The sequence below is a fragment of the Mesoplodon densirostris genome, chromosome 8 (assembly GCF_025265405.1).
Source record: "Mesoplodon densirostris isolate mMesDen1 chromosome 8, mMesDen1 primary haplotype, whole genome shotgun sequence".
NCBI classification, from domain to species: Eukaryota; Metazoa; Chordata; class Mammalia; order Artiodactyla; family Ziphiidae; genus Mesoplodon; species Mesoplodon densirostris.
Window position 1 is genome coordinate 26,273,880 of NC_082668.1, and position 25,422 is coordinate 26,299,301.

The 25,422-nt window shown below is 36.7% G+C and overlaps 1 protein-coding gene across 1 annotated transcript in view; it reads left to right on the forward strand.

Moving 5' to 3' along the window:
* Positions 1-25,422, forward strand: part of ERBB4 (erb-b2 receptor tyrosine kinase 4) — a 728,717-nt gene that overhangs the window by 660,811 nt on the left and 42,484 nt on the right. The window contains exon 20 of the mRNA XM_060107375.1: positions 16,005-16,160. Within this exon, the coding sequence (XP_059963358.1) occupies positions 16,005-16,160 (156 nt within the window). The remainder of the gene's footprint in view (positions 1-16,004; positions 16,161-25,422) is intronic.

Here is a 25,422-nt window from a genome sequence, read left to right on the forward strand (position 1 = left end):
ATGTAAAAGGAGAGAAATGAATTGAAGAAGGAATTGTTAAGTGAAAAGGAATCAAAACTTAAGAATTTGAAAAATTATCAGCCTATCCATATTGCAAAAAATTAGAAAGCATGTTCTAAAGAGAACACGAAGGGTATGGCTGGAATATCAATCAATAGAGAGCTTATGAGATTATAAAAGAAGAAGCACTGCCAGTTTGAACTGAAGGGGATGGAGACAGGACAAAATGAAGGAAGGCTGTTAAATTCCTTGAGTAGCTCTTCAGAAAATGGAGCTATTTGGCTGTGAATGCACACTCTTCTTTAAGAAGAGGGAAATATGTCTCAAAGGCAATTCAGAAATGAATAAGGCCAGTGCCTTGGTTTACACAGGCCAGATAGCCTCTACTCAAAGCCATGGAGCTGGGACTGCCCTATGGAGCTATGGAGGATGGGATGGGACCCCTGCCCAGCTCTTCTGCAGAGGCAGGGCTGCCACCCCAGTAGGTCCTGAAGGCAGAACATTGAACCAAAAATTAATATTCTTGAGACTTAAGATCTGATGGAATTTACCTTGTTAAGTTTTGGATATGCTTGGATATGCACATCACCCTTTCTTCTTTCTTGTTTCTCCATTTTGGAATGGGACTATCTATCCTAGGTTTATCCCCCATTGTATTTTGGTAGCACATAACTTGTCTGGTTTCACAGGTTAACAGATGGAGAGGAATTTTGCCTCAGGATGAATCACACCTCAAGTCTCATCCATATCTGAGTTAAATAATATTTAGATGAGACTTTAGACTTTAGAGTTGATGCTGGATCAAGTTAAGAATTTGGGGGCTCTTAGAATAGAATATATATATGTTGCATGTCAGAAGAACATGAACTTTGAAGGGCCACAGACAGAATGGCATTTTTGTTGTAGTCTGAGATGACTAACACACCAATGTTCCCATTTACAAACTCAAGAGTCTCCATTCAATTATCTTTTTTTTAATCTCTCTATTGCACCTAACACTGTCATTAATTTCACCTTCCTGAAATTCTCTCTTGTTTTCTCTCCAATTCCACAATACCACTCCATCATGTTCTTCTTCTATGAATCTGACCACTAGTACTTTCAGTCACTTTTGTTAGTTTCCTGTTCTGTTACCCACTCACTTAACAGTAATATTTCCCCCTGAGTTTTACCTGGAAACATTTAAATTCTCTCCCCCTCTCTTTTGGCTTTATTATCACTGATGAGCTTTCATCTTTATCTGCTGTTCTCAACCTAGAATTAATTCTCCAAGTTATTGCATTAGTCAAATGCTAAACCATTGCTATCTGAGCTAGTATTATACATCTTAATCAATCTCCTTGATTCGTTCTAATCTCTTTTGTCTTTGTCTACTCTTTGCACAATTACCAAGTATGATCATGTCAATTTGTTTATCAAACTTCCAGTGACTCCTTTGCATGTCTTATTAGGTAGTAACAATTAAGTTACACACTTACTTGTGGCACTTCTAGCCCTTGTCAACTTCTGTCCCATCCTCAAAGAACTTCTTGAATTTTTTTCCAAATATATTATTACCTTTTAGGACTCTATGGTTTTTTACATGCTTTTTATCCTTTCTAGAATACTCTTACTGTATTATAGCAAAATATTTAAATATCTATGTTTCATTCAATCTTAAGCTTAAATTTCACTTTTTCTGAGAGATCTTCTGTAATCAACACAAAAAGTGTTACATTCCCCTTTTTCTGTACTTTCAGAACACTTCCTTTACATTTTCTGTTGTGCCCATGTATATCTCTCACACCAGGCAATGAATAACTTGAAGGAAACACTATATTATCTTTATATGTAAAACCATTTGCAGAGTGCCCAGCAGCACATAATAGCTACTCAATAGATAACTGTTGAAACAAGAAAACTTTCTTTATCCTTTTCAACTATATGTAGAATGAATTTTATACACAATGACTATTATATATATAATAAGCTAGAAATAGATCAAGAGGAGATAAATAATGTCTTACTTCCAGTTCTTTTTAGTAGCTGATAACCCAGTGGAATATGTATACATATATACAAATATGAGATAGCCCCAATTTTTATATATAATGTATTCATAAAAGAGGCAAGAGTAAAAATCTTAAATGTGAACAATAGATCTACATGTTATAAGTGAGATTAATAGATAAGAGTATCATAAAATATCGAATTTTCCATTACCCTTACACCTCATCTACAGTGATGGATGTAGAGCTTTTCCTTCCTGTGCTTCAGTTTTGCTCTTTTAAAACTTCATATATAGTCAATTAGTTTAAGTTCAATGAGTGCACAACAGAGGCTAAAGATATGCTAATTTCAACATCTTTAATGATTTCTCTATATGTCTTAATTTTAGTAATTTCATGAGAAAATTTTTATAATTTTTAATTTTTTTACCCTATTTTATTTTGAACATCAAGATGAAGTGTCATTCAGATAATTGTACAAAGAAACAAAAGTGTATAAGCACAAAATAAAAAAGTTGCTGTCTATGAAAGACAGCAATACCAAGACATGTGGTTGTTGGGTGATAGATGATCTTTTAGATTCTAAGAATAAAAGTATGCTTGAAAACACCTGAAAAAATTGCAAGTTGATTGAAAGGTGAAATTCTGAAAAATACCAATCAACTATAATGCAAGGTGCTGGACAAAGGGGACAGTAATAATAACGAACAATGCAGAGTGTTTTGATGAGGTACCATTCTAAGAGTTTTATAAGGACTAGATCATTTAATTCTCATAACAACCTAATGAAAAAGTGCTATTATTATCCCCATTTAAAAGACGAAGAGACTGGCAAACTGAGAAGCTCACTAACATGGTTAAGGTCACACAGCTGCATTTAGTGAGTGATTGAGCTAATATTGAAGCCTGGGGATTTTTGTTCTAGACCTAACACTCATCATTATATTCCACTCTCTAATTGTCAAAGATGAACAGGAATGGGCTGTGGATGATGTTGTAGAACATGGTTTGTGGGATGTATATTTCAACTTTCTTCCATGTGAGGTATTAACTGCATAAATCTGTGAGCTAGAAAGAAGCACAGATAAAGAGGGCAGCATTCAAATTCCATTTTGACAGTGGGCATGAACAACACCCTGATTTCCCTACCTTCATAGAAAAACAAATAGTTTTTAGCACAAAACCCCCAAGACTCCTGGAAGTAAAAATATTCACTAAACAATTTGCAGCACATGCAAGTAAGCTGGAAAAGTTGCAGATATTTAACATCTAAAAAAAATAAGAAAGAAAGAAAGGGACAATATAATAAAAATCATCATTAACAATACAAATTTACTTCCAATAATATTAAACATTTATTATCTTTTTCTTCTTCTTTTACTTTTAATTGTTATGAAACTGTATGTATGTGAGTAAATTTATTATTTTTTTGAGTTCCTTCTCTCCTATCCTGGTGATTCAGAGGCAATAGAAGGAGTATGGATAAATAGATGCAGAAGGGAGAAGAGGAAATCAATCAATTGACTACTATTTACTGACTGCCTAAAATGTGACGGAACTGGTAAATGTGAGGAGGGTCAAACTGATTTATGTCATCACAGCAGGAGCACACCATCACAGTTCCAAGCAGTTCACAATCCATAAGGGTTTGCAGCAAAAGAATTAAAGGTGATCAGATTAAATCTTTAACTTTTAGGTTTTGAACAAGCCAGAACAAAGCTCTCTATTTCCATTCCTCTCTGTGGTGCTTAATTATCTTAAAAATAGTTTTACAGGGACTTCCCTGGTGGCGCAGTGGTTGAGAGTTCGCCTGCCAATGCAGGGGACACGGGTTCGTGCCCTGGTCTGGAAGGATCCCACATGCCGTGGAGCAGCTGGGCCTGTGAGCCATGGCCCCTGAGCCTGCGTGTTCAGAGTCTGTGCTCTGCAACGGGAGAGGCCACAACAGTGAGAGGCCCACAGCATACCACACACACACACACACACACAAAAAAAAATAGTTTTACAAACTAATAATGTCAGTAGATGAGTGCTCAATTGGGAATCAGACGTATTTGAGGTTCTTTTCTACCTTTCACATGAAACTGATAACACTGTGTAATATGCTGTGTAGTATTTCTAAAGCTTTAGTATAGAAGTTGCAGACTAACATAAATATAAGTGCATGTTCTTTCTGCATTATAAAAGGACTCTGATTTAGCCATACATAGAAAGTTATTTTATCAAGATTGACAATCTCAGGGTTTAGTTTAAGATAAACAGATAGACAGATTGAGGTCGATAGGGAAAATTGGACCTTGTGAAGTCATATCATTGAAGGACACAATCTACTTGGGAGTAAGGGAAGGCTTTGTGGAGGAAATGACATCTAATTTGTGATCTAACAGAGTGTTAAGATTTTAACCAAGTCTGAAGCATGGTAGGAAGAGTGTATCAGTGTGTGGTGAAGGGGTGTTACAGGTAAAGGGAAGAGTGAGTGCAAAGACAAAAGAGTCAAGAGAATTTTCAGGTTGGCTTGGACAGAGTTCCAGGTGAGGAATTCCAAGAAAAGCAAGAGTGACATGCTGAGTCAAGTTACTTGAGGACATTTTTCAGCTGTAAGAGAGAGAGATGGTTCAGGACATGTACATGACAGCTTGTGCATACGTGTGCATGGGTTGAAGAGTAATGGAAGATGATGAAATTATGGAAAGTGCATGAGGTCAAAGAGAGGAGAGGGATGTAACCGTTTCCCATGCCTACCTCTTGGACTAGGTCTGACTCTTTAAGGAGTATGGAGCTGAAGTTACTGAAGAAGTTCTGAAGGGGACTTTGAGGCTAGGGTCTCAACAAGATCTACTGGTAGAGCTGGGGGCAAAATATGGTGCAGAGTTCAGAAGCAGGTAGAGCACTTTGCCAAGGCTGTGCACAAGACAGTGGTGCTCTGACATGGTGAGGAGGAGAGGATGGAAAGGCATCATTCACTCTTTTGAATTATCATAAGCTGCAACTTCTGAAGAACCAAGGCTGCTATCTGCAGTCTCAGCAAAGATAGCATTTCCACAGTGGCTCCAGCTTAAGGTTTAATGACTGCATATATCAATGAAGAGCCCTGAGAAAAAGAAGCAAGACAGTATTTATGAACATCTGCAGGCTCCCTTGGGAACCCCAGAAATATCTGGAAAAGGTTTGAAAGGGGCAAGTAGCAATAAATGCTCTGCCAGCAGGTTGGGCCTAGAAACTGAAATTTGTGTCATTACTGTGACATCATATGTATCCCCAAGCCTATGAAGACAGCAGAAACTCAGAATACAGCTTATCAGTTTAAATAAAGCTAAACCATCCTCATGTTATAGGTATGCGATGATATCTGCTCCTTCTATGGTAATGTTGGGATAGAAAATGAGCCAAGGTATAAAGCAGGTATTTCTTTTTTTTTTAGTTTTTGTTTTTTTTTAAATTTTTATTATTTTTAACATCTTTATTAGAGTATAATTGCTTTACAATGGTGTGTTAGTTTCTGCTTTATAACAAAGTGAATCAGTTTTACATATACATATATCCCCATATCTCCTCCCTCTTGTGTCTCTCTCCCACCCTCCCTATCCCACCCCTCTAGGTGGTCACAGATCACCGAGCTAATCTCCCTGTGTTATGCGGCTGCTTCCCATTAGCTTTCTATTTTACGTTTGGTAGTGTATATATGTCCATGCCACTCTCTCACTTTGTCCCAGCTTACCCTTCCCCCTCCTCATATCCTCAAGTCTATTCTCTAGTAAGTCTGCATCTTTATTCCCATCTTGCACCTAGGTTCTTCTGACCTTTTTTTTTTTTTTTAGATTCCATATATATGTGTTAGCATAAGGTATTTGTTTTTCTCTTTCTGACTTACTTCACTCTGTATGACAGTTTCTATGTCCATCCACCGCACTACAAATAACTCAGTTTCATTCCTTTTTATGGCTGAGTAATACTCCATTGTATATATGTGCCACATCTTCTTTATCCATTCATCTCTTGATGAACACTTAGGTTGCTTCCATGTCCTGGCTATTGTAAATAGAGCTGCAATGAACATTTTGGTACATGACTCCTTTTGAATTATGGTTTTCTCAGAGTATATGCTTTCTCTTATGTCCTTATGCTAAGACTAGAGATAAAGTCCTAGCATTCTGTCAGAGGGAGAGTACAAAGGTTGAAACAAGGACGTGGGCTTCCAAATCAACAATGGATTGAAATGTAAACTGGAAGCTGTGGTTCAGAACCTTCTGAAGATTTTGAGAAGGAAGGCCCCTGAGTAAGAGGAGCAGGGGTCAGAGGAATTGTTGGGATGTAGCTGGGTGACTTTCAGAGGGAATGTATGGTACACCATTTCAAGTTTTACATGTGCTGAGTAAGCATTTGCATAGATGGACCAAGTCCATTGACATCCAAATAAGATAGAGGCAGAATTGGATTGAATGACACATATTACATGTAAACACTAAATTGGCTCAAATCACATGAGAGCTTTTAGTGTTCTAGGAATTTTACATTTTTTTCCATGGGAAGATATTTATTTAAAAATATTCAGTAGTTATCAATAAACTCAACTGCCAAGGCTCATATCTGAATATACCACACAGGAAAATAGTTATTGCGATTTTTTAGTTTTGTATTATGGAAAAAGTTTTGCTTTGTAAAGAGAATACCTCATAAAAATTGATATAATTGTCCTAAGAAGGAAACTATGGCATACATATTCCCACCCACTGAACTTTATGGTTTCCAGCCAGTAGCATGCAATTCTGTGAAACTAGAGAATATTAGAAATGATCTGTTTCTGTTTAGTTATAACTAAGGCCTCCCTATAGTGTTTGAATGTATTTGCATAATATGTATGCCCAGAGAAAGTCTCAGTTTCTATCTGTTGATCTAGAGGTAGCTGTATTAATAGGTTGCACACTTCATTTATTTTTAATTAATTTATAAAGAGACACAGAGGATAACTTCTACAACCCACAGACATATCCATTCTCATTGCAATCTATATCTTTATTGATCAGCTACCTAAGGAGTAGAAGTAATCCATTTTAGGTTTACTTCTCTAAGAGAGTATGAACACTACACGATTCACTCCTCCCATTTGTAATCATATTGACAAGAGGTCAGTGAGAGGGGAAAACAGTAGCATGTTTAGTATTCTCTTGATCTAGGCAGATGAGCTTTTCACCTGTAATTTATTTAGTAAGAAAGCAGTGGCTTCTCACATATACTTTTTAACTTACTCTTTTTGTTTATTAATTTTATTGTTTTCATTTTGTTGTTTCTTTAAGAGAAATTTTGGGTCTCAAGGAGGCTGTTCTGCAAGTTCTTCCAATGGAAATTTTCAAAAGCTTGCAAAAGGTGGTAAATAAAATTTCTGAAGAAATATTTGAAGAAATTGTAGGAAACAAGAAGAAAAAAATTCTGTTACCCCTGCCAGCCTCAGGAATCTTTACATAGTGTCCTCATTCACATTCCTTGGTACTCTAATATTACCATCTGGAATTTGGCCTAATTGTTGCAGGGTTTGTTTTCCTCCTTCTTATCATAAATATCACAGATTTTACATTTGTTCTATTTACATTGCAAAGAAAAAGCTACTCTCTGGACAGCCTTTCAAACTTTTGGTCTTATTGTTTATTTAATCCAACCACAAACATGTACTGAGTGCCAGGTAAATGCCAGGAAATCTTCAAATTGTTGAAAGTACATAGTTGAATTCACAAATGTTGGTTTATAAAGTGCTTCCAGAGGTACTGTCCTAGGAAACCCAGAAAAACTAAAGTTTGTTTATAAGTTTTAAATGAGTATTATGTACAAGAGTTTTCTCTTGATTGAACTCTTAGAGCATTTATTGTCTATATAACAACAATTCACTTGTATATACTGTCTTTTTTAGTTTTATATATGGTTTTATATAGTCTATTGATACCTACGGTCATATAGAGAAATGGTTAAGATTGTTGCCTTTGGAGTTAAGCTGCTTGCACTCAAATCTTGGTCCTTCTGGGCTTTGCCATGCACTAGCTATTACTCTTGGGCAAGTTATTTTACTTCTCTGTGTGTCAGCTTCCTCATCATAAAATGGGAATAATAGTAGCAGAGATCTCAGTGAGTTCTTGTAAATTCCTGTATATATAGCACTTAAAACAGTCCCCTGGCACCAAGTGTGTAAATAAATGTTAACTATTTAGTAGATACAAACATATATAATGAAAATATACACAGTTACGTTTGTCTTTCCCATGTGATTTCAGTGTTCTCAATTAACAAGAAATAGCTCCATGTTGTATCTTCCACAGTGACTGTTACTATTATTGTTTGTTTAGATTCTTCTACATTGAAATTAGTACTAAACAGCAGATAATTTATGTTGTTAAGCCAATTTATAGCCTTTTACAAATAGTATTAATGTTCAATTCAGTCTTGTTTGCAGTGTCAAAGAGATGGAGTTAAGTTTGGTACCCTTCAATAGGGGAATAGACAACTGACAGTGCATGCCTGTGTTATACATGTGTATATGTCTGTGAATTCATATGTATAATTCAGTGCAGCTATGAGAACTGGATTACATATAGCAACATGTTTGAATCTAAAAAAAAGCTTAATGAGTAAAACATGATCTTATTTAATACACAATACTATTTATATATTAGAAATAACACAAAGCACTTGTTAGAAAATATGGATAAGAAGAAATAAACATACGGATGATAGATTGAAAGGATATGTGTTAAAAACATTATTGTTGGTATTTATGCTGGATAAAGAATGGGATTGATGTAGAAGATAGAGGGAAACAATGATCATAGTGTGCATGAATTATAGAGTGTGGTTAGCTTAAAATTCTGAGTACTTGAGATCCTAAAAGAAAACAAGTCACACACATTTCCTTAAGTTGGCTCCTAGAAAACAATCTCTGAGAAAAGTTTGCATGTAGGAAGTTTTTCTTAAGTGTTTTCAAGAACAACACCTATCAGACAGTGAAAAAGCAGTATTAGGTAGAAGGAAAAGTTCATCTATGATAAAACTGCAACAAAGGAATCATTCAATCCCATGGGGTGTCCCAGAACTAGAACAGCTCTTCATAGTTGTCAAGAGAGGTATGGCCTTTGTAACTCAACATCAACAAATTACTGGATGTGGGCTGCCTCCAGTGAGAGGATGAGCCCCTGGCAAAGCAGCTCCCCTTGTAGTTGGGTTGGCGGTGTCACTGCCTCAAAAGAAAGGCAGCCAAGATGAGAGCCCTCAGCAATCAACACTCCCAGAAGCTGAGGTTACGAGAATTTGGGCCTGAAGAGGTTTCTGGGTGGCACACCATAGTATCTACTACATGCATGTATGGATACACACACACATACACACACACAAATATATTATTGGAACTAAATTTGAAAGTTGTATTTCAAATAGCAACCAATAATGTTTTCACTACACACTATTAAAATGATGGAAATTCAGTTGTCCTCAATATTGCAAAATCTTCTTAAGAACTGCAACCTGACCACGTCTCTTAAAGATCATAGGTGCAGTTGGAAAATGTGAGAATTAAACTGGAGTATTAATGCCAAGCCAGTCTGGGACAACCATGTGAATCTGCTTTTCTTCCTGAGCAGCATAAGAGGAAGAACATTCAGGGACAAATAGAATGAGAAACAGAAGTCACCACACCCAACAATGCTGAGTAATCAGTAGGTGTTTTAGTTGGCTGCCTTTTCCTTCTCTTATAGTGGTTGAATTGTATTTTTCATCAGAATGATGAATTTGAGATCATTTATTTAACACATGGTATCTTAGAATATTGAATGTTCTAGGTGTTTTACAAACATTAAGGCATTGAATCCTCAAGACAATCCTCAGGGTAGATATTATTATTATCCCCATTTAATGAATAAAGAAAAGGAAACACAAATAAATTGACCAAGATCACACAGATAGTAAGTAGCCAGGGTTTAAACATCAGATGCACTAAACTGACTTTTAGTAAAACGTGTTCACTGTTCTCACTACACATTTGAAGGGAGACATCTACTCTACCTCTTCCTTTACTGTTACCTGTGTCTATTATTGGCCACCACTTAATATTTTAGATAGATATATTTTCCAGTTCCATCATGGAATAAAGATTTAAAGCTAGAGAACACCTCAGAGATCATTTAGGCCAATTTATGACTTTTATAGAAGAGGCGAATTGAGTAACCGTGGTCATAAACCTTCTGAGCAGCATGTCTGGGACTTCTCTCTTGCAACACTAAGTTCTGTGTTCTTTCTACTGTGCCATGAACCAGCTTTGGCTGGTTGAAAAGACTTCTCAGTTGATTCAATCACAGAGCCCCCTTAGTTTCTCTCCACGCACTATTTGGATAAAGTCAGTCACTTCATCCAAAAAGGTCTTTTTCTTCCCTTGAACATGCTCATATCTTTAGCCCTAATAGTAGAGAGCATTAGAGTTAGATTTTTTTTTTCCCCTCACGGGTAGAATTGTTTTCAGAAGGAAAGGTAGAAAGGAGGAGCGATTTTCATCTGAAGGTAGTTTTCCTGAAGCTTCCTGTTATTCAGAAAGCTTCCGGTTATTTGAATGAAAACATAAAAGAATGTACTCTTGCTAATTCCAGAGATTAATGCCTATGAGAACTGACTACAGCTTGAAATTTTTAGCTCCACACACGTGTTTGATGAAAATGTCGCCTGGACTATATATGGGAAGCAAATATTTATTGACAGAAATAGTCTGGTCTCTCTTGACTTCCGTTAGCTTCCTGCAGCTGGGCAGAATGCATTTTAACGTTGGATTAAAGCATAATCATGATGCATTTTTTTCTAGACAGCTGTGAGTCAATATCATAAGACTGAAAAGAAGGTCATTGCTAGATGTTCATCGATACCAATATTTTAAAATTGTCAACCACTGATTTTTTTTTCCATAGAGCAGTTTATATGAGTCAATTCTAACCAGAGCTTAAAACTTTAAATTCAGTTGTAATAAAATTATCCTTGGATTTTGTATTAAAGTGCATTTCTGAAGGTCAAGAGTAAAATTTGACTTTCCCTATTGAGTTTGTGTTTATTGATGCATATTGTAAGAGGTATGAGCAAAACAGAAAGTAAGTAAGCAGTCTTGAAAACTCATTAATGCATTTAGAGCAAGTATGAAAATGGTAAAGTTCTGAGTGGTGTGGTGATAGTAAATTCTGAGTAGTTTGAGTAAAATCAGAATTGCAGCACTTGGATCAAGAAGTAGACAAAATGCCCCGAAAACACCTCCACCCAGAATGCCCCTCAGCACTGAGTGATAAAAGGCAGATTCTTTGGTACAGAAAATCTACTATTTTATTCACCCATGGAAAACATCCTGCAGCATTGAAAACGTTTTGACCTATCCTGTTTATGACTTTTATCTTCACTAAATTCCTGAATATGTGATATGTTTATGGAAAACACCAAATCTTTTATTAGATTCTTTAATTTTTCCTTCTCCTTATATGACAGCACCCTCAGGTGCATCATTATTAAAATAATATTTTGAACAGTAATTATTCCAAAACTTGTAACCACACATTAATAATGATGGGCAGGTTATGGGTATATGTATCACCATTTGCAAACATTTATTGAACACCAACTCTGATATATTAGTTGAGGTTCACAGATTTTCTGAAATAGGCAATTCAAGTTAATGAGGGTAAGTAATTCTTATGCACTAGGACTGTTGATATATATCCGTGGGACAACATTGCATGTTCTATGCTTATTACATGCCACTTACTCCTTAAGTGCTTTACATACTATTTAGTCATCAAAACAACCTTTGTGATAAGTGCTATTATGTCTGTTTTAGAGAGGAAGAAGATGAGTGACAGAGAGGTTTATTAACTTGCTAGAGTCACACAGAAAGAACATGGCAGAGCTGGGGTTCTAGCCAACCAATCAACTCCAGAATCTATTCTCAAACCCACTCCACCATCCTGCATACCCTGTAGTCAAAGCAAGAACTGAGTTTCCAATTTACAAAATTTAAACTCCTGCTAAATTATAAAATATTCTATAATTTAGCTGATTTTTAAATATAAATACAAACACATCAGTCACCTTCATTATGCCCTGAGTTCATAGAAACATTTGATAATATTTATTTTTTTCTGCAAAAGTACTAGGATCTCTTGAAACTATATGATTTCACTGTGTACATTAATTTCTATATACCCACTCTACCTGGTGACCCATCAAGAGATGAGATAGGCTTAAATATGCAGACTTTAAGTCCCACACCAAGGGACCAAATCCTGGTTCTACCACTCATTAAATAGATGACTTGGAGCAAGTAACTTGACCTCTCTTAGCCTTGGTTTTCTCATATTTAAAATGAGATGAAAATAGTATGTGTCTATAGGATTAAGTTAACCTACCAATGTAGAGGTGTTTAGTTTAATGCCTGCCATATTCTAAGAATCAGTCAATGTTAGCTGAGGTTGTTGTCGGTGTTCATATTCCCATCATGTACTCCACCTGAGCTCGCACAGCAAGGACATGGGAGTTGCTACAGGGCAGAGTAAGAGGATCCTTTTCAACCAATGCAATGTCCCTCTATCATCTTCAAACTTCATGGGACTTCATCCAGTTTATTTTTGTCACTGCTGTTTCTAATAACTGTCTTCCTCCTTAATCTCTTCACACTCTGATTTAAGGAATAATTTTATTTTGAAGGAATTTACCAGAGAATGTGATTCTAATGAGATCTTCTGGTAAGAAAGTCCTATTTCAATGACTGTGATGTGGAGAAACCTATTGTGAGCAATACATAGAATTCAACACTCTAATTCAGGGTGTGAGAGTAGGACTAAGATGGCAGTCATAATTAATGATTTGAAAGTGTGCATTTTTATGATGATGTTTCATAGTTACAAAGCAACCATACAAATGTATTTTGATGGTTTGGTAAGGAGGTGGATGCTTCTGTTTTTATTTCTTTTGATCATGGTCAGGTGGCTAGGAGAAACAATAGAGATTATCGTCTGGTTTCCTGAATTTATTTCTCATTATTTTGAAGAAAATACTTTTTTATGGACACATAGTATTGAGGTTCAGAATAGTCTATCACCTCCTGAGGCTTTGTGTATAGATTGTCAAAGATCTTTTGGAGTTTTTGAGGCTTTGCTTATACTGTAGAATGTGACTTTAGAGTCTTAAGTTCCTTGGTGAATGTTAGTTCCCTACTGGTAGAGTATATATTTCTTAAATATATTTACATTAGGATAAAATCTAGTTAAGGGAATCATTATCCAAATGATTATCTAAATTACATTATCTAAATTTAAAAAGTCAAAAGCATAAACTTATTCTCAGTTTACTCTCTTCTTCATTGTTCAGTCATTTACCAAGGATGTTTATTTTATTTTATGAATGTACCTTGAAATTGTTCTCTCCCTAGTTCCTTCTGGCCTAGTTTAGTTGAAGATTCAGACATTCATGCATGTAGGAGCTGGATGATTATAATAACTAATAAAAGCAGAACTCCTGAAAAGTGATAGTAGGTGGTAGGACCCTGGCAAACTGGGGACCAGATGCCCTTAATGGAGTATAGCCAGTAACCAGCTAAAGAGTATGTTTGAAACTTTCCCAGTGTGGGAACAAAAAAACGTGAAAAATGGATACAACTCATGGATGGTCATTTTACAATCTTTATTTCACTCTCATCACTTTTCTTCTGTAATGTGGCAGACTCCTGACTTTAGCTATATTTGTGTGCAATCCATCCTCTCTACTGGCACCAGGTGATGTTTTCAAGGCTCCAATGATAATTGTGTCACTCTCCTTAAAAAAAACTCCCACATCACCACATTGAATGCTGCATAAAGTGTGAAGTTCAAATTCTCTATCATGACATATAAGGGGCCCCTCTTGGATCTATCCTCTTCTTACCTTTTCAGGCTCACCACTCACCATATACATAATGCTTCAGAAATACAGAATTATATACCTTTGTCCAAGTACACTATGCTATTGATGACCCTGTGCTTGTTCTCTCTAACAGCAATTTTTCCCTCATCTTGTCCAACTGGTGGACATCCATCCTTCAAACCATACTTAAGCCCCAGTACCTCTCTGAAGCTTCTCCTCTCATGCATACTTGCTAAGCTATACTACAGATGGTCCTCAAAATATAGCTCTCCTTAAATGCCTTACATGCATCACTGATCCATTCAAGTTTATACTCCATATGTGCCCACTTTGCTAATGAGCTTCTGACCTCCTTTAATGCACAGAACTTCTCTGACTCTCTTTTGTCTTTCTGATGTCTAGCACAGTGATTGTCATACAGTATGTGTTCTGTAAGTATGTGTGGATCTGAATATTAACTTGTTGCCAATACTCTTTACATATTCTGTTATGAAGATGGTAAGAAAGAGAATGATGACTGTTTTTTGTGGACACTTCCTACAGGGACAAAATTATTGAACATACTTTATCTCCAAGGCAATAAGTCTATTTTTTTTATCTTTTAAAGCATGCAAGGGCTATTTGTTTTCACTTTATTCTAAAAATTTCCAATTTGGTGTAATCAAAGAGAAAGTACTGTTTAGGAAAGAGGGAAAGAACCCCATAAATCCCAGTTGTGGGTTGATATCAGAAAACACTAATACATATGATGCCACCCAACTACTGACCGATTGCACCATATCAGGCAGAATCTCCACTGGTTGTGTTTAATGGGCATTTATATAGTGCTTGGCTCATGATGCTGTTTGAAGCAATATTCTCTTTCCACTACACCTGGTAGACAGTTCATAATTTTTTGACCTCTGTGATTTATGTCTCAGTTTATCTCAGCTTTTGTTTTGATATCAGAAACCGTTAATCCTTCAAAGTCCTGCAGTTGTAATGTTAACCGCCAGGATCACTGATTTACAATTGGCATGAGAGCATACTTCTACCATTTTATAACACTCTGACTTGTTTTTACCACTGAAATCCTCAAATATAGAATTTTCCCTAACTCTTCAACAAAAAATATGTTCACTCAAGCAAAGGATGTTCATTCTAATCTGGTCCTCTGGGTTCATTTCCTTGGTTTTACATCAACCTTTTAGTTAAGGCTAGTGGTTCATGACTCTTGGTTTCTCTCTTGATGAAACACAATTAATAATTATTGTTTCTATGGATTATTTTCTGTTTGTATATATTTTAATATATATGTTATGTACACATATAACACATATGTATACATGTGTATATGTACATATACATGTAGATGTGTATGTGTATGTTGAGGGAAGAATCAGCTATATTTCTTGTTGCTGATCAGCAATATATTTTATTTTTAATTACAGTATATGTTTTATGAAGAAAACATATTAAAGGCTAACTTAAGGGTCATTATAAATAATGTAATTTTACTTGTGGATTCTCACAATGACTACTGTCATCAAAGCTATTTTTTTAATTATAGGCTTTTAATGTCCCTAGGGCAAACTTCATTTTTTTGCATAATTAATAAGAATAATATGATTCTTCAGACTTGATAGAACCTATAAAGGTGAATTTGCCTCCATTAAACCTTCATATGAAATACTTCTGAAAAGTATGGAGAGCTGCATTTGTTTGGAGCAGGTGTATGGGGGAAGATGACATGAAACAGAAGTTATTGAGGAGAAAACAATTAAGAATATGTGGGTCAGTCCAAGTACATGTTAGCTTATCTACTAAGACGCGTGCATACCTCACTAATGAAAGTGTTTGCAAAAGAATATAAAGTGTCTGGGAAAAAATGATCAAACATTTAGCTCATATGCAGGTAATTCATTCTGTGTTACAGAGCTTTAGTGGAAAAAAGGCCAAAAGCTATTTGTGGTTTGCTTTTTAATTCCACATTTTCCATAATTTTGAAAATATTATCAGATTCTGCCATTATTTAGAGAAATCAAGCACTTGTAACTGAACGCTAGGAAACACCTTTTTTGACAATACAAAAGCATAGGCATTAACTGACTCTCTGGGGAATTTGGTGTTTTTCAGGGAATGATGTACCTGGAAGAAAGACGGCTTGTTCATCGGGATTTGGCAGCCCGTAATGTCTTAGTGAAATCTCCAAACCATGTAAAAATCACGGATTTTGGACTAGCCAGGCTCTTGGAAGGTGATGAAAAAGAGTATAATGCTGATGGAGGAAAGGTGGGTGTCTTTTTGAGAGCAATATTGCTTTAAAATATAGTATAATACCCTTTTATCACCTTATATGTTATAGGAAGAAATCAATTAACCTGAGGTTTAAGAGATTATAAAATCCCAATTCCACCATTTGCCTTCTCTCCCACCCAGGGTTAAAATATATTATTTATTTATTTATTTATTTATTTATTTATATACACATACATACATACATATATATATGTACATATGGAAACATACAGACACATATATATATACAATATATAATATATAGGATGTATTACCTACTTCCATTTCTCAAAAGTAGCTAAAATAAGACAATGTGTGTCTGGACCCAAGTTATCTTTATGTCAGTTCCAGTGTTAGAGAGTTGGTGGCTCCCTAGGAACTCTAGAGATTATACTTAAATCCAGGGCCATAGAAATTGTTTCATTAATCCTAATAATTTAAGACTATTACAGAGAGATCAGAGAGATACTACTTCTTTCTCATAGACTAGAGAGAAGTTTCAATGCGACCAAGAACCATAACTATTGGAAAGCTGGTCATCTTATTTAACGTCCAATCCTCCTACACCAGAAGCAACAGATTCCTCTTATCTGGCTCTATTTTTTTTATTTTTTTAATTTTTTAGTTTTCATTGTAGCATATGACTTACCAATTTCTTTCTTTCTTTATTTTAACATCTTTATTGGAGTATAATTGCTTTACAATGGTGTGTTAGTTTCTGCTGTATAACAAAGTGAATCAGCTATACATATACATATATACCCATATCTCCTCCCTCTTGCATCTCCCTCCCACCTTCCCTATCCCACCCTTCTAGGTGGACACAGATCCCTTAGCTGATCTCCCTGTGCTATGTGGCTGCTTCCCACTACCTATCTATTTTACATTTGGTACTGTATATATGTCCATGTCACTCTATCACTTCATCCCAGCTTGCCCTTCCCCCCTCCCCCATGTCCTCAAATCCACTCTCTACATCTATGTATTTATTCCTGTCATGCCCCTAGGTTCTTCAGAAGCAATTTTTTGTTTGTTTGTTTTTAGATTCCAAATATGTGTCAGCATACAGTATTTGATTTTCTTTTTCTGACTTACTTCACTCTGTGTGACAGTCACTATGTCCATCCACCTCATGACAAATTACTCAATTTCGTTTCTTTTTATGGTTGAGTAATATTCCATTGTATACATGTGCCACATCTTCTTTATCCATTCATCTGTCTATGGACACTTAGGCTGCTTCTGTGTCCTGCTATTGTAAATAGAGCTGCAATGAACATTGGGGTACATGACTCTTTTTCAGTATGGTTTTCTCAGGGTATATGCCCAGTACTGGGATTCCTGGGTTGTATGGTAGTTCTATTTTTAGATTTATAAGGAACCACACTAGTGTTCTCTATAGTGGCTATATCAATTTATATTCCCACCAACAATGCAAAAGGGTTCCCTTTACTCCACACCCTCTCCAGCATTTCTTGTTTGCAGATTTTTTGATGATGGCCATTCTGACCAGTGTGAGGTGACACCTTATTGTAGTTTTCATTGGCATTTCTCTAAAGATTAGTGATGTTGAGCATCCTTTCATGTGTTTAATGGCAATCTGTATATCTTCTTTGGAGAAATGTCTATTTAGGTCTTCTGCCCATGTTTTGATTGAGTTTTTTTGGGGGTTTTTTTGGTTGTTGTTATTGAGCTGCATAAGCTGCTTGTATATGCTGGAGATTAATCCTTTGTCAGTTGCTTCATTTGCAAATATTTTCTCCCATTCTGAGGGTTGACTTTTCGTCTTGGTTATAGTTTCCTTTGCTGTGCAAGAGCTTTTAAGTTTCATTAGGTCCCATTTGTTTATTTTTGTTTTTATTTCTGCTTTGCTAAGAGGTGGGTCAAAAGGATCTTGCTGTGATTTCTGTCATAGAGTGTTCTGCCTATACTTTCCTCTAAGAGTTCTATAGTGTCTGGCTTTACATTTAGGTCTTTAATCCATTTTGAGTTTATTTTTGTGTATGGTGGTAGGGAGTATTCTAATTTCATTCTTTTTCATGTAGCTGTCCAGTTTTCCCAGCACCACTTATTGAAGAGGCTGTCTTTTCTCCATTGTATATTTCTTCCTCCTTTATCAAAGATAAGGTGACCATATGTACGTGGGTTTATCTCTGGGCTTTCTATCCTGTTCCACTGATTTCTATTTCTGTTTTTGCACAAGTACCACGCTGTCTTGATTAATGTAGCTTTGTAGTATAGTCTGAAGTCAGGGAGCTTGATTCCTCCAGTTCCGTTTTTCTTTCTCAAGTTTGCTTTGGCTATTGAGGGTCTTTGTGTTTCCATACAAATTGTGAATTTTTTTGTTCTAGTTCTGTGAAAAATGCCATTGGTAGTTTGATAGGGATTGCATTGAATCTGTAGATTGCTTTGGGTAGTATAGTCATTTTCAGTGTTGATTCTTCCAATCCAAGATCATGGTATATCTCTCCATCAGTTTGTATCATCTTTAATTTCTTCCATCAGTGTCTTATAGCTTTCTGCATACAGGTATTTTGTCTCCTTAGGTAGGTTTATTCCTAGGTATTTTATTCTTTTTGTTGCAATGGAAAATGAGAGTCTTTCCTTAATTTCTCTTCCAGATTTTTCATCATTAGCATAGAGGAATGAAAGAGACTTCTATGCATTAATTTTGTATCCTGCTACTTTACCAAATGCATTGATTAGCTCTAGTATTCTTCTGGTAGCATCTTTAGGATTCTCTATGTATAGTATCATGTATAGTATCATCTGAAAACAGTGACAGTTTTACTTCTTCTTTTCCATTTTGTATTCCTCTTATTTCTTTTTCTTCTCTGCTGTGGCTAAAACTTCTAAAACTATGTTGAATGATAATGGTGAGAGTGGGCAACCTTGTCTTGTTCCTGATCTTAGTGGAAATGGTTTCAGTTTTTCACCATTGAGAATGGTGTTGGCTGTGAGTTGGTCATATATGGCCTTTATTATATTGAGGTAATTTCCCTCTATCCCTACTTTCTGGAGGGTTTTTATCATAAATAGGTGTTGAATTTGTTGAAAGCTTTTTCTGCATCTATTGAGAGGATCATATGGTTTTTCTTCTTCAGTTTATTAATATGGTGTATCACATTGATTGATTTACCTATTATGAAGAATCCTTGCATTCCTGGGATAAACCCCACTTGATGATGGTGTATGATCCTTTTAATGTGCTGTTGGATTCGGTTTGCCAATATTTTGTTGAGGGTTTTTGCATCTATGTTTATCAGTGATATTGGTCTGTAGTTTCCTTTTTTTATGACATCTTTCTCTTATTTGGTATCAGGGTGATAGTAGCCTCATAGAATGAGTTTTGGATTGTTCCTCCCTTTGCTATATTTTGGAAGAGTTTGAGAAGGATAGATGTTAGCTCTTCTCTAAATATTTCATAGAATTCACCTGTGCAGACTTCTGGTCCTGGGTTTTTTTTGTTTGATGATTTTTAATCACAGTTTTAATTTCAGTGCTTCTGAATGGTCTGGTTGTATTTTCTATTTCTTCCTGGTTCTGTCTCAGAAAGTTGTGTTTTTCTAAGAATTTGTCGATTTCTTCCAGGTCCTCCATTTTATTGGCATATGGTTGCTTGTAGTAATCTCTCATGACCCTTTGTATTTCTGCAGTGTCAGTTGTTACTTCTCCTTTTTCATTTCTAACTCTGTTGATTTGAGTCTTCTCCCTTTCTTTCTTGATGAGTCTGGCTAATGGTTTATCAACTTTGTTTATCTTCTCAAAGAATCAGCTTTTAGTTTTATTGATCTTTGCTATCATTTCCTTTTCATTTATTTCTGATCTGATCTTTATGATTTCTTTCCTTTGGCTAACATTGGATTTTGTTTATTCTTCTTTCTCAAATTGCTTTTGGTGTTAGGTTAGGGTGTTTATTTGAGAAGTTCCTTGTTTCTTAAGGTAGGATTGTATTGCTATCAACTTCCCACTTAGAACTGCTTTTGATGCATCCCATAGGTTTTGGGTCATCATGTTTTCATTGTAATTTGTTTCTAAGTATTTTTTTATTTCCTCTTTGATTTCTTCAGTGATCTCTTGATTATTTTGTAGTGTATTTGTTAGCCTCCATGTGTTTTTATTTTTTTACATATTTTTTCCTGTAACTGATATCTGGTCTCGTAGCATTGTGGTCAGAAAATATACTAGATAAAATTTCAATTTTGTTAAATTTACCAAGGCTTGACTTGTGACACAAATATTATCTATCCAAAAAATGTTCCATGAGCACTTGAGAAGAAAGTATATTCTGTTGTTTTTGGAAGGCATGTCCTATAAATATCAATTAAGTCCATCTTATTTAATTTATCATTTAAGGCTTGTGTCTCCTTATTTATTTTCGTTTCAGATTATCAGTCCATTGGTGAACATGAGGTGTTAAACTCCCCTTCTATGATTGCGTTACTGTTGATTTCCCCTTTTATGGCTGTTAGCATTTGCCTTATGTATTGAGGTGCTCCTATGTTGGGTGCATAAATATTTACAACTGTTATATCTTCTCCTTGGTTTGGTCCCATGATCATTATGTAAAGTCCTTCTTTGTCTCTTGTAATAGTCTTTATTTTAAAGTCTATTTTGTCTGATATGAGAATTGCTACTCCAGCTTTCTTTTGATTTCCGTTTGTATGGAATATCTTTTTCCATCCCCTCACTTTCAGTCTGTATGTGTCCCTAGGTCTGAAGTGGGTCTCCTGTAGACAGCATATATATGAATCTTGTTTTTGTATCCATTCAGCTAGTCTATTTCTTTTGTTTGGAGCATTTAATCCATTCACATTTAAGATAGTTATCAATATGTATGTTCCTATTACCATTTTCTTAATTGTTTTGGGTTTGTTATTGTAGGTCTTTCCCTTCTCTTATGTTTCCTGCCTGGAGAAGTTCCTTTAGCATTTGTTGTAAAGCTGGTTTGATGGGTGCTGTATTCTCTTAGCTTTTGCTTGTCTGTAAAGATTTTAATTTCTTCATCGCATCTGAATTAGATTTGTGCTGGGTAGAGTAATCTTTGCTGTAGTTTTTTTCCCTTTCTTCACTTTAAACATGTCCTGCCAGGCACTTCTGGCTTGCAGAGTTTCTGCTGAAAGATCAGCTGTTAACCTTATGGGGATTCCCTTGTATGTTATTTGTTGCTTTTCCCTTGCTGCTTTTAATATTTTTTTCTTTGTATTTAATTTTTGATAGTTTGATTAATATGTGTCTTGACCTGTTTCTCCTTGGATTTATCCCATGTGGGACTGTCTGTGCTTCCTGTACTTGACTGACTGTTTCCTTTCCTACATTAGGGAAGTTTTCAACTATAATCTCTTCAAAATTTTCTCATTCCTATATACTTTTTCTTTTCTTCTTCTGGGACCCCTATAATTCAAATGTTGGTGTGTTTAATATTGTCCCAGAGGTCTCTGTGACTGTCTTCAATTCTTTTCATTCTTTTCTCTTTATTCTGCTCTGTGGTAGTTATTTCCATTATTTTATCTTCCAGGTCACTTATCCCTTCTTCTGCCTCAATTATTCTGCTATTGATTCCTTCTAGAGAATTTTTAATTTCATTTATTGTGCTATTCATCATTGTTTGTTTGCTCTTTACTTCTTCTAGGTCCTTGTTAAACGATTCTTGTATTTTCTCCATTCTATTTCCAAGATTTTCAATCATCTTTACAATCATTACTCTGCATTCTTTTTCAGGTAGACTGCCTATTTCCTCCTCATTTGTTTGGTCTGGTGGGTTTTTACCTTGCTCCTTCAACTGCTGCATATTTTTCTGTCTTCTCGTTTTGCTTAACTTACTGCATTTGGGGTCTCCTTTTCACAGGCTGCATATTCGTAATTCCCATTGTTTTTGGTGTCTGCCCCCCATTGATAAGGTTGGTTCAGTGGGTTGTGTGAGCTTCCTGGTGGAGGTGACTGGTGCCTATGTTCTGGTGGATGAGGCTGGATCTCTTCTCTCTGTGGGGCAGGACCATGATTGGTGGTGTGTTTTGGGGTGTCTGTGAACTTAGTATGATTTTAGGCAGCCTCTCTGCTAATGGGTGGGGTTGTGTTCCTGTCTTGCTAGTTGTTTGGCATGGGTGTCCAGCACTGCAGCTTGCTGGTTGTTGAGTTGAGCTGGGTGTGAGCATTGAGATGGAGATCTCTGGGAAATCTTTCACCATTTGACATTACGTGGGTCCAGGAGATCTCTGGTGGACCAATGTCCTGAACTTGGCTCTCCCATCTAAGAGGTTCAGGTCTTGCACCTGGCTGGAGCACCAAGACCCTGTCAGCCACACTGCTCAGAAGAAAAGAGAGACAAAAAAGAAAGAAAGGAAAAAATAAATAAAATAATTAAAATAAAAAATATAAAAATTAAACAATAATAAAAAAAAGGAAAGAAAGAAGAAAGCAACCAAACCAATAAACAAATCTATTAATGATAACAAGCTCTAAAAACTATGCAAAGGGCTTCCCTGTTGGGGCAGTTGTTGAGAGTCTGCCTGCCGATGCAGGGGACGTGGGTTCGTGCCCCAGTCCGGGAAGATCCCACAGGCCACGGAGCAGCTGGGCCTGTGAGCCATGGCTGCTGAGCCTGCACGTCCAGAGCCTGTGCTCTGCAACGGGAGAGGACACAACAGTGAGAGGCCTGCGTGCCGCAAAAAAAAAAAAAAAAAAAAATACTATGCAAAAAAAGAAAACCAAAAAAAAAAAAAAAAAAGGACAGACAGAATCCTGGATAAATGGTAAAAACAAAGCTGTATAGACAAAATCACACAAAGAAGTACACACATACACACTCACAAAAAGAGAAATAGGAAAAAAATATATATATATATACATATATATATAATAGAAAAAAAAAGGGAAAGAGCGACCAAATCAATAAATAAATCTACCAGTGATAATAAGCTCTAAATACTAAACCAAGATAAACATAAAACCAGAAACAAATTATATGCAAAAAGCTAACCCCAAGTCTACAGTTGCTCCCAAAATCCACCACCTAAATTTTGGTATGATCGTTGTCTATTCAGGCATTCCACAGATGCAGGGTACATCAAGTTGATTGTGGAGATTTAATCTGCTGCTCCTGCGGCTGCTGGGAGAGATTTCCCATTTTCTTCTTTGTTCACACATCCCCTGGTGTTCAGCTTTGGATTTAGCTCCACCTCTGCATGTAGGTCACCTGAGGGCATCAGTTCCCCACCCAGACAGGAGGGGGTTAAAGGAGCAGTTGATAAGGGGGCTCTGGCTCACTCAGTCTGGGGGGGGCGGGATGGGTATGGAATGTGGGGTGAGCCTAAGGTGACAGAGGCCTGCATGACATTGCCTCAGCCTGAGGTATGCCATGTGTTCTCACAGGCAAGTTGTCCCTGGATCGCTGGACCCTGTCAGTGGCATGTTGCACAGGCTCCCGGGAGGGGAGGTGTGGATAGTGACCTGTGCTTGCACACAGGCTCCTTGGTGGCTGCACCAGCAGCCCGAGCATCTCATGCCCGTCTCTGGTGTCTGAGCTGATAACCACGGCTCATGCCCATCTCTGGAACTTCTTTAGGCGGTGCTCTGAATCCCCTCTCCTCGTGCACCCCAAAACAATGGTCTCTTGCCTCTTAGGTAGTTCCAGACTTTTTTCCTGGCTAGCTGTGGTACACTAGCCCCCTTCAGGCTGTGTTCATGAAGCCAACCTCAGTCGTCTCCCAGGGATCTGACCTCCGAAGCCCATGCCTCAGCTCCCAGCCCTCACCCACCCCGGCGGGTGAGCAGATAAGCCTATTGGACTGTCACCAGCACTCACATGCTGGTTGGCACTGATTCTGTGTGCAGGAATCTCTCTGCTTTGCCCTCTGCACTCCTGTTGCTGCGTTCTCCTCTGTGGCTCTGAATCTTCCCCCCACCCCAACCCCTGTCTCCGCCAGTGAAGGGGCTTCCTAGTGTGTGGAAAACTTTCCTCCTTCACGGTTCCCTCCCCAAGGTGCAGGTCTCATCCCTATTCTTTTGTCTCTGTTTTTTCCTTTTGCTTTTGCCCTACCCAGGTATGTGAGGAGTTTCTTGCCTTTTGGGAAGTCTGAGATCTTCTTTCAGCATTCAGTAGGTGTTCTCTAGGAGTTGTTCCATATGTAGATGTATTTCTGATGTATTTGTGAGGAAGAAGGTGATCTCCATGTGTTACTCCTCTGCCATCTTGAAGGTCCCCCACCAATTTATTTATTATCTGACTCCTTCCACTAGAATGTAAGCTGCTATATCCCAGGGATCTGTGCAGTGCCACTGTCTCTTCTAACTTTTCTGGCTCTCCATCTTCAGGCCCTGCCTGACAACTGTGTTCCTTCCTCCTTCACCCACCATGTGGTCTCAATCCATGCCTTAGTTCCAGCTCTTGTCTTTCCTCATTAACCCACCATTAACTTGCTCTTTTTGGTAACCATTGAGTATATCTCCTCTTCATGTGGAGGTCCTTCTAGCTTGGCCTGGAGAAATTTCAATCAGGAGAGGCCAAGTGAAATAAGCAAATGCAGCCTTAACCTGTGGTGACCTATAAGTTTATGCTAACAACAAAAAAATAATTCATATATCATATCAATATATTTATTATGTTCCTTATTCATCAAGGGCCATCCAAATACACATTATGAATATTTTTCAATGATAGTCTTCCAAATGTTTCACATTGATTTTTATACTAAACTCTTATATAACTATATATATTCAAGTCTTATCACAAAACAAAAGAACACAAAATTTATTTTTTTAAAAACTTCAGTTTTGTAGTATTCTATGGCTTTTCCTTGATTTTATTAGCCTATTTTGCTTGTTTACTACAAATTGCAGCAGTTTGAGACCACAGCTCTGAAATGCACTACAGGATTGTGTAGAAGTGGAAGTCTATAAATCACATGACTTCATTTGTCTTGAGAACATACAGCTGTAAGATTTGTCTAAAGCAAGAATCATTAGAGCTTTAAATGCCTAGTAACAATTAAGTCTTTATTGAGCCACCTGTGATTTAAACTTACTTCTTTAACAGTGTCCGTAGTCCATAAAGTGTGCTAACTCCTTGCCCGTAGGGAAATTACTTTCAATGTCTCTTCTGTTCCCTTTCACTGAATACTGTGATTCTGTCACAGAGTTACCTTGGTGTTACCTTGGTGAGCAGCCAACCTCATGATTTCAAAGGCCTATTTAGTTTTAAGGTTTCAGCTGCTAAGTAGAAATGTTTATCTTTATTCCATAGAATCTAAGTGTATTC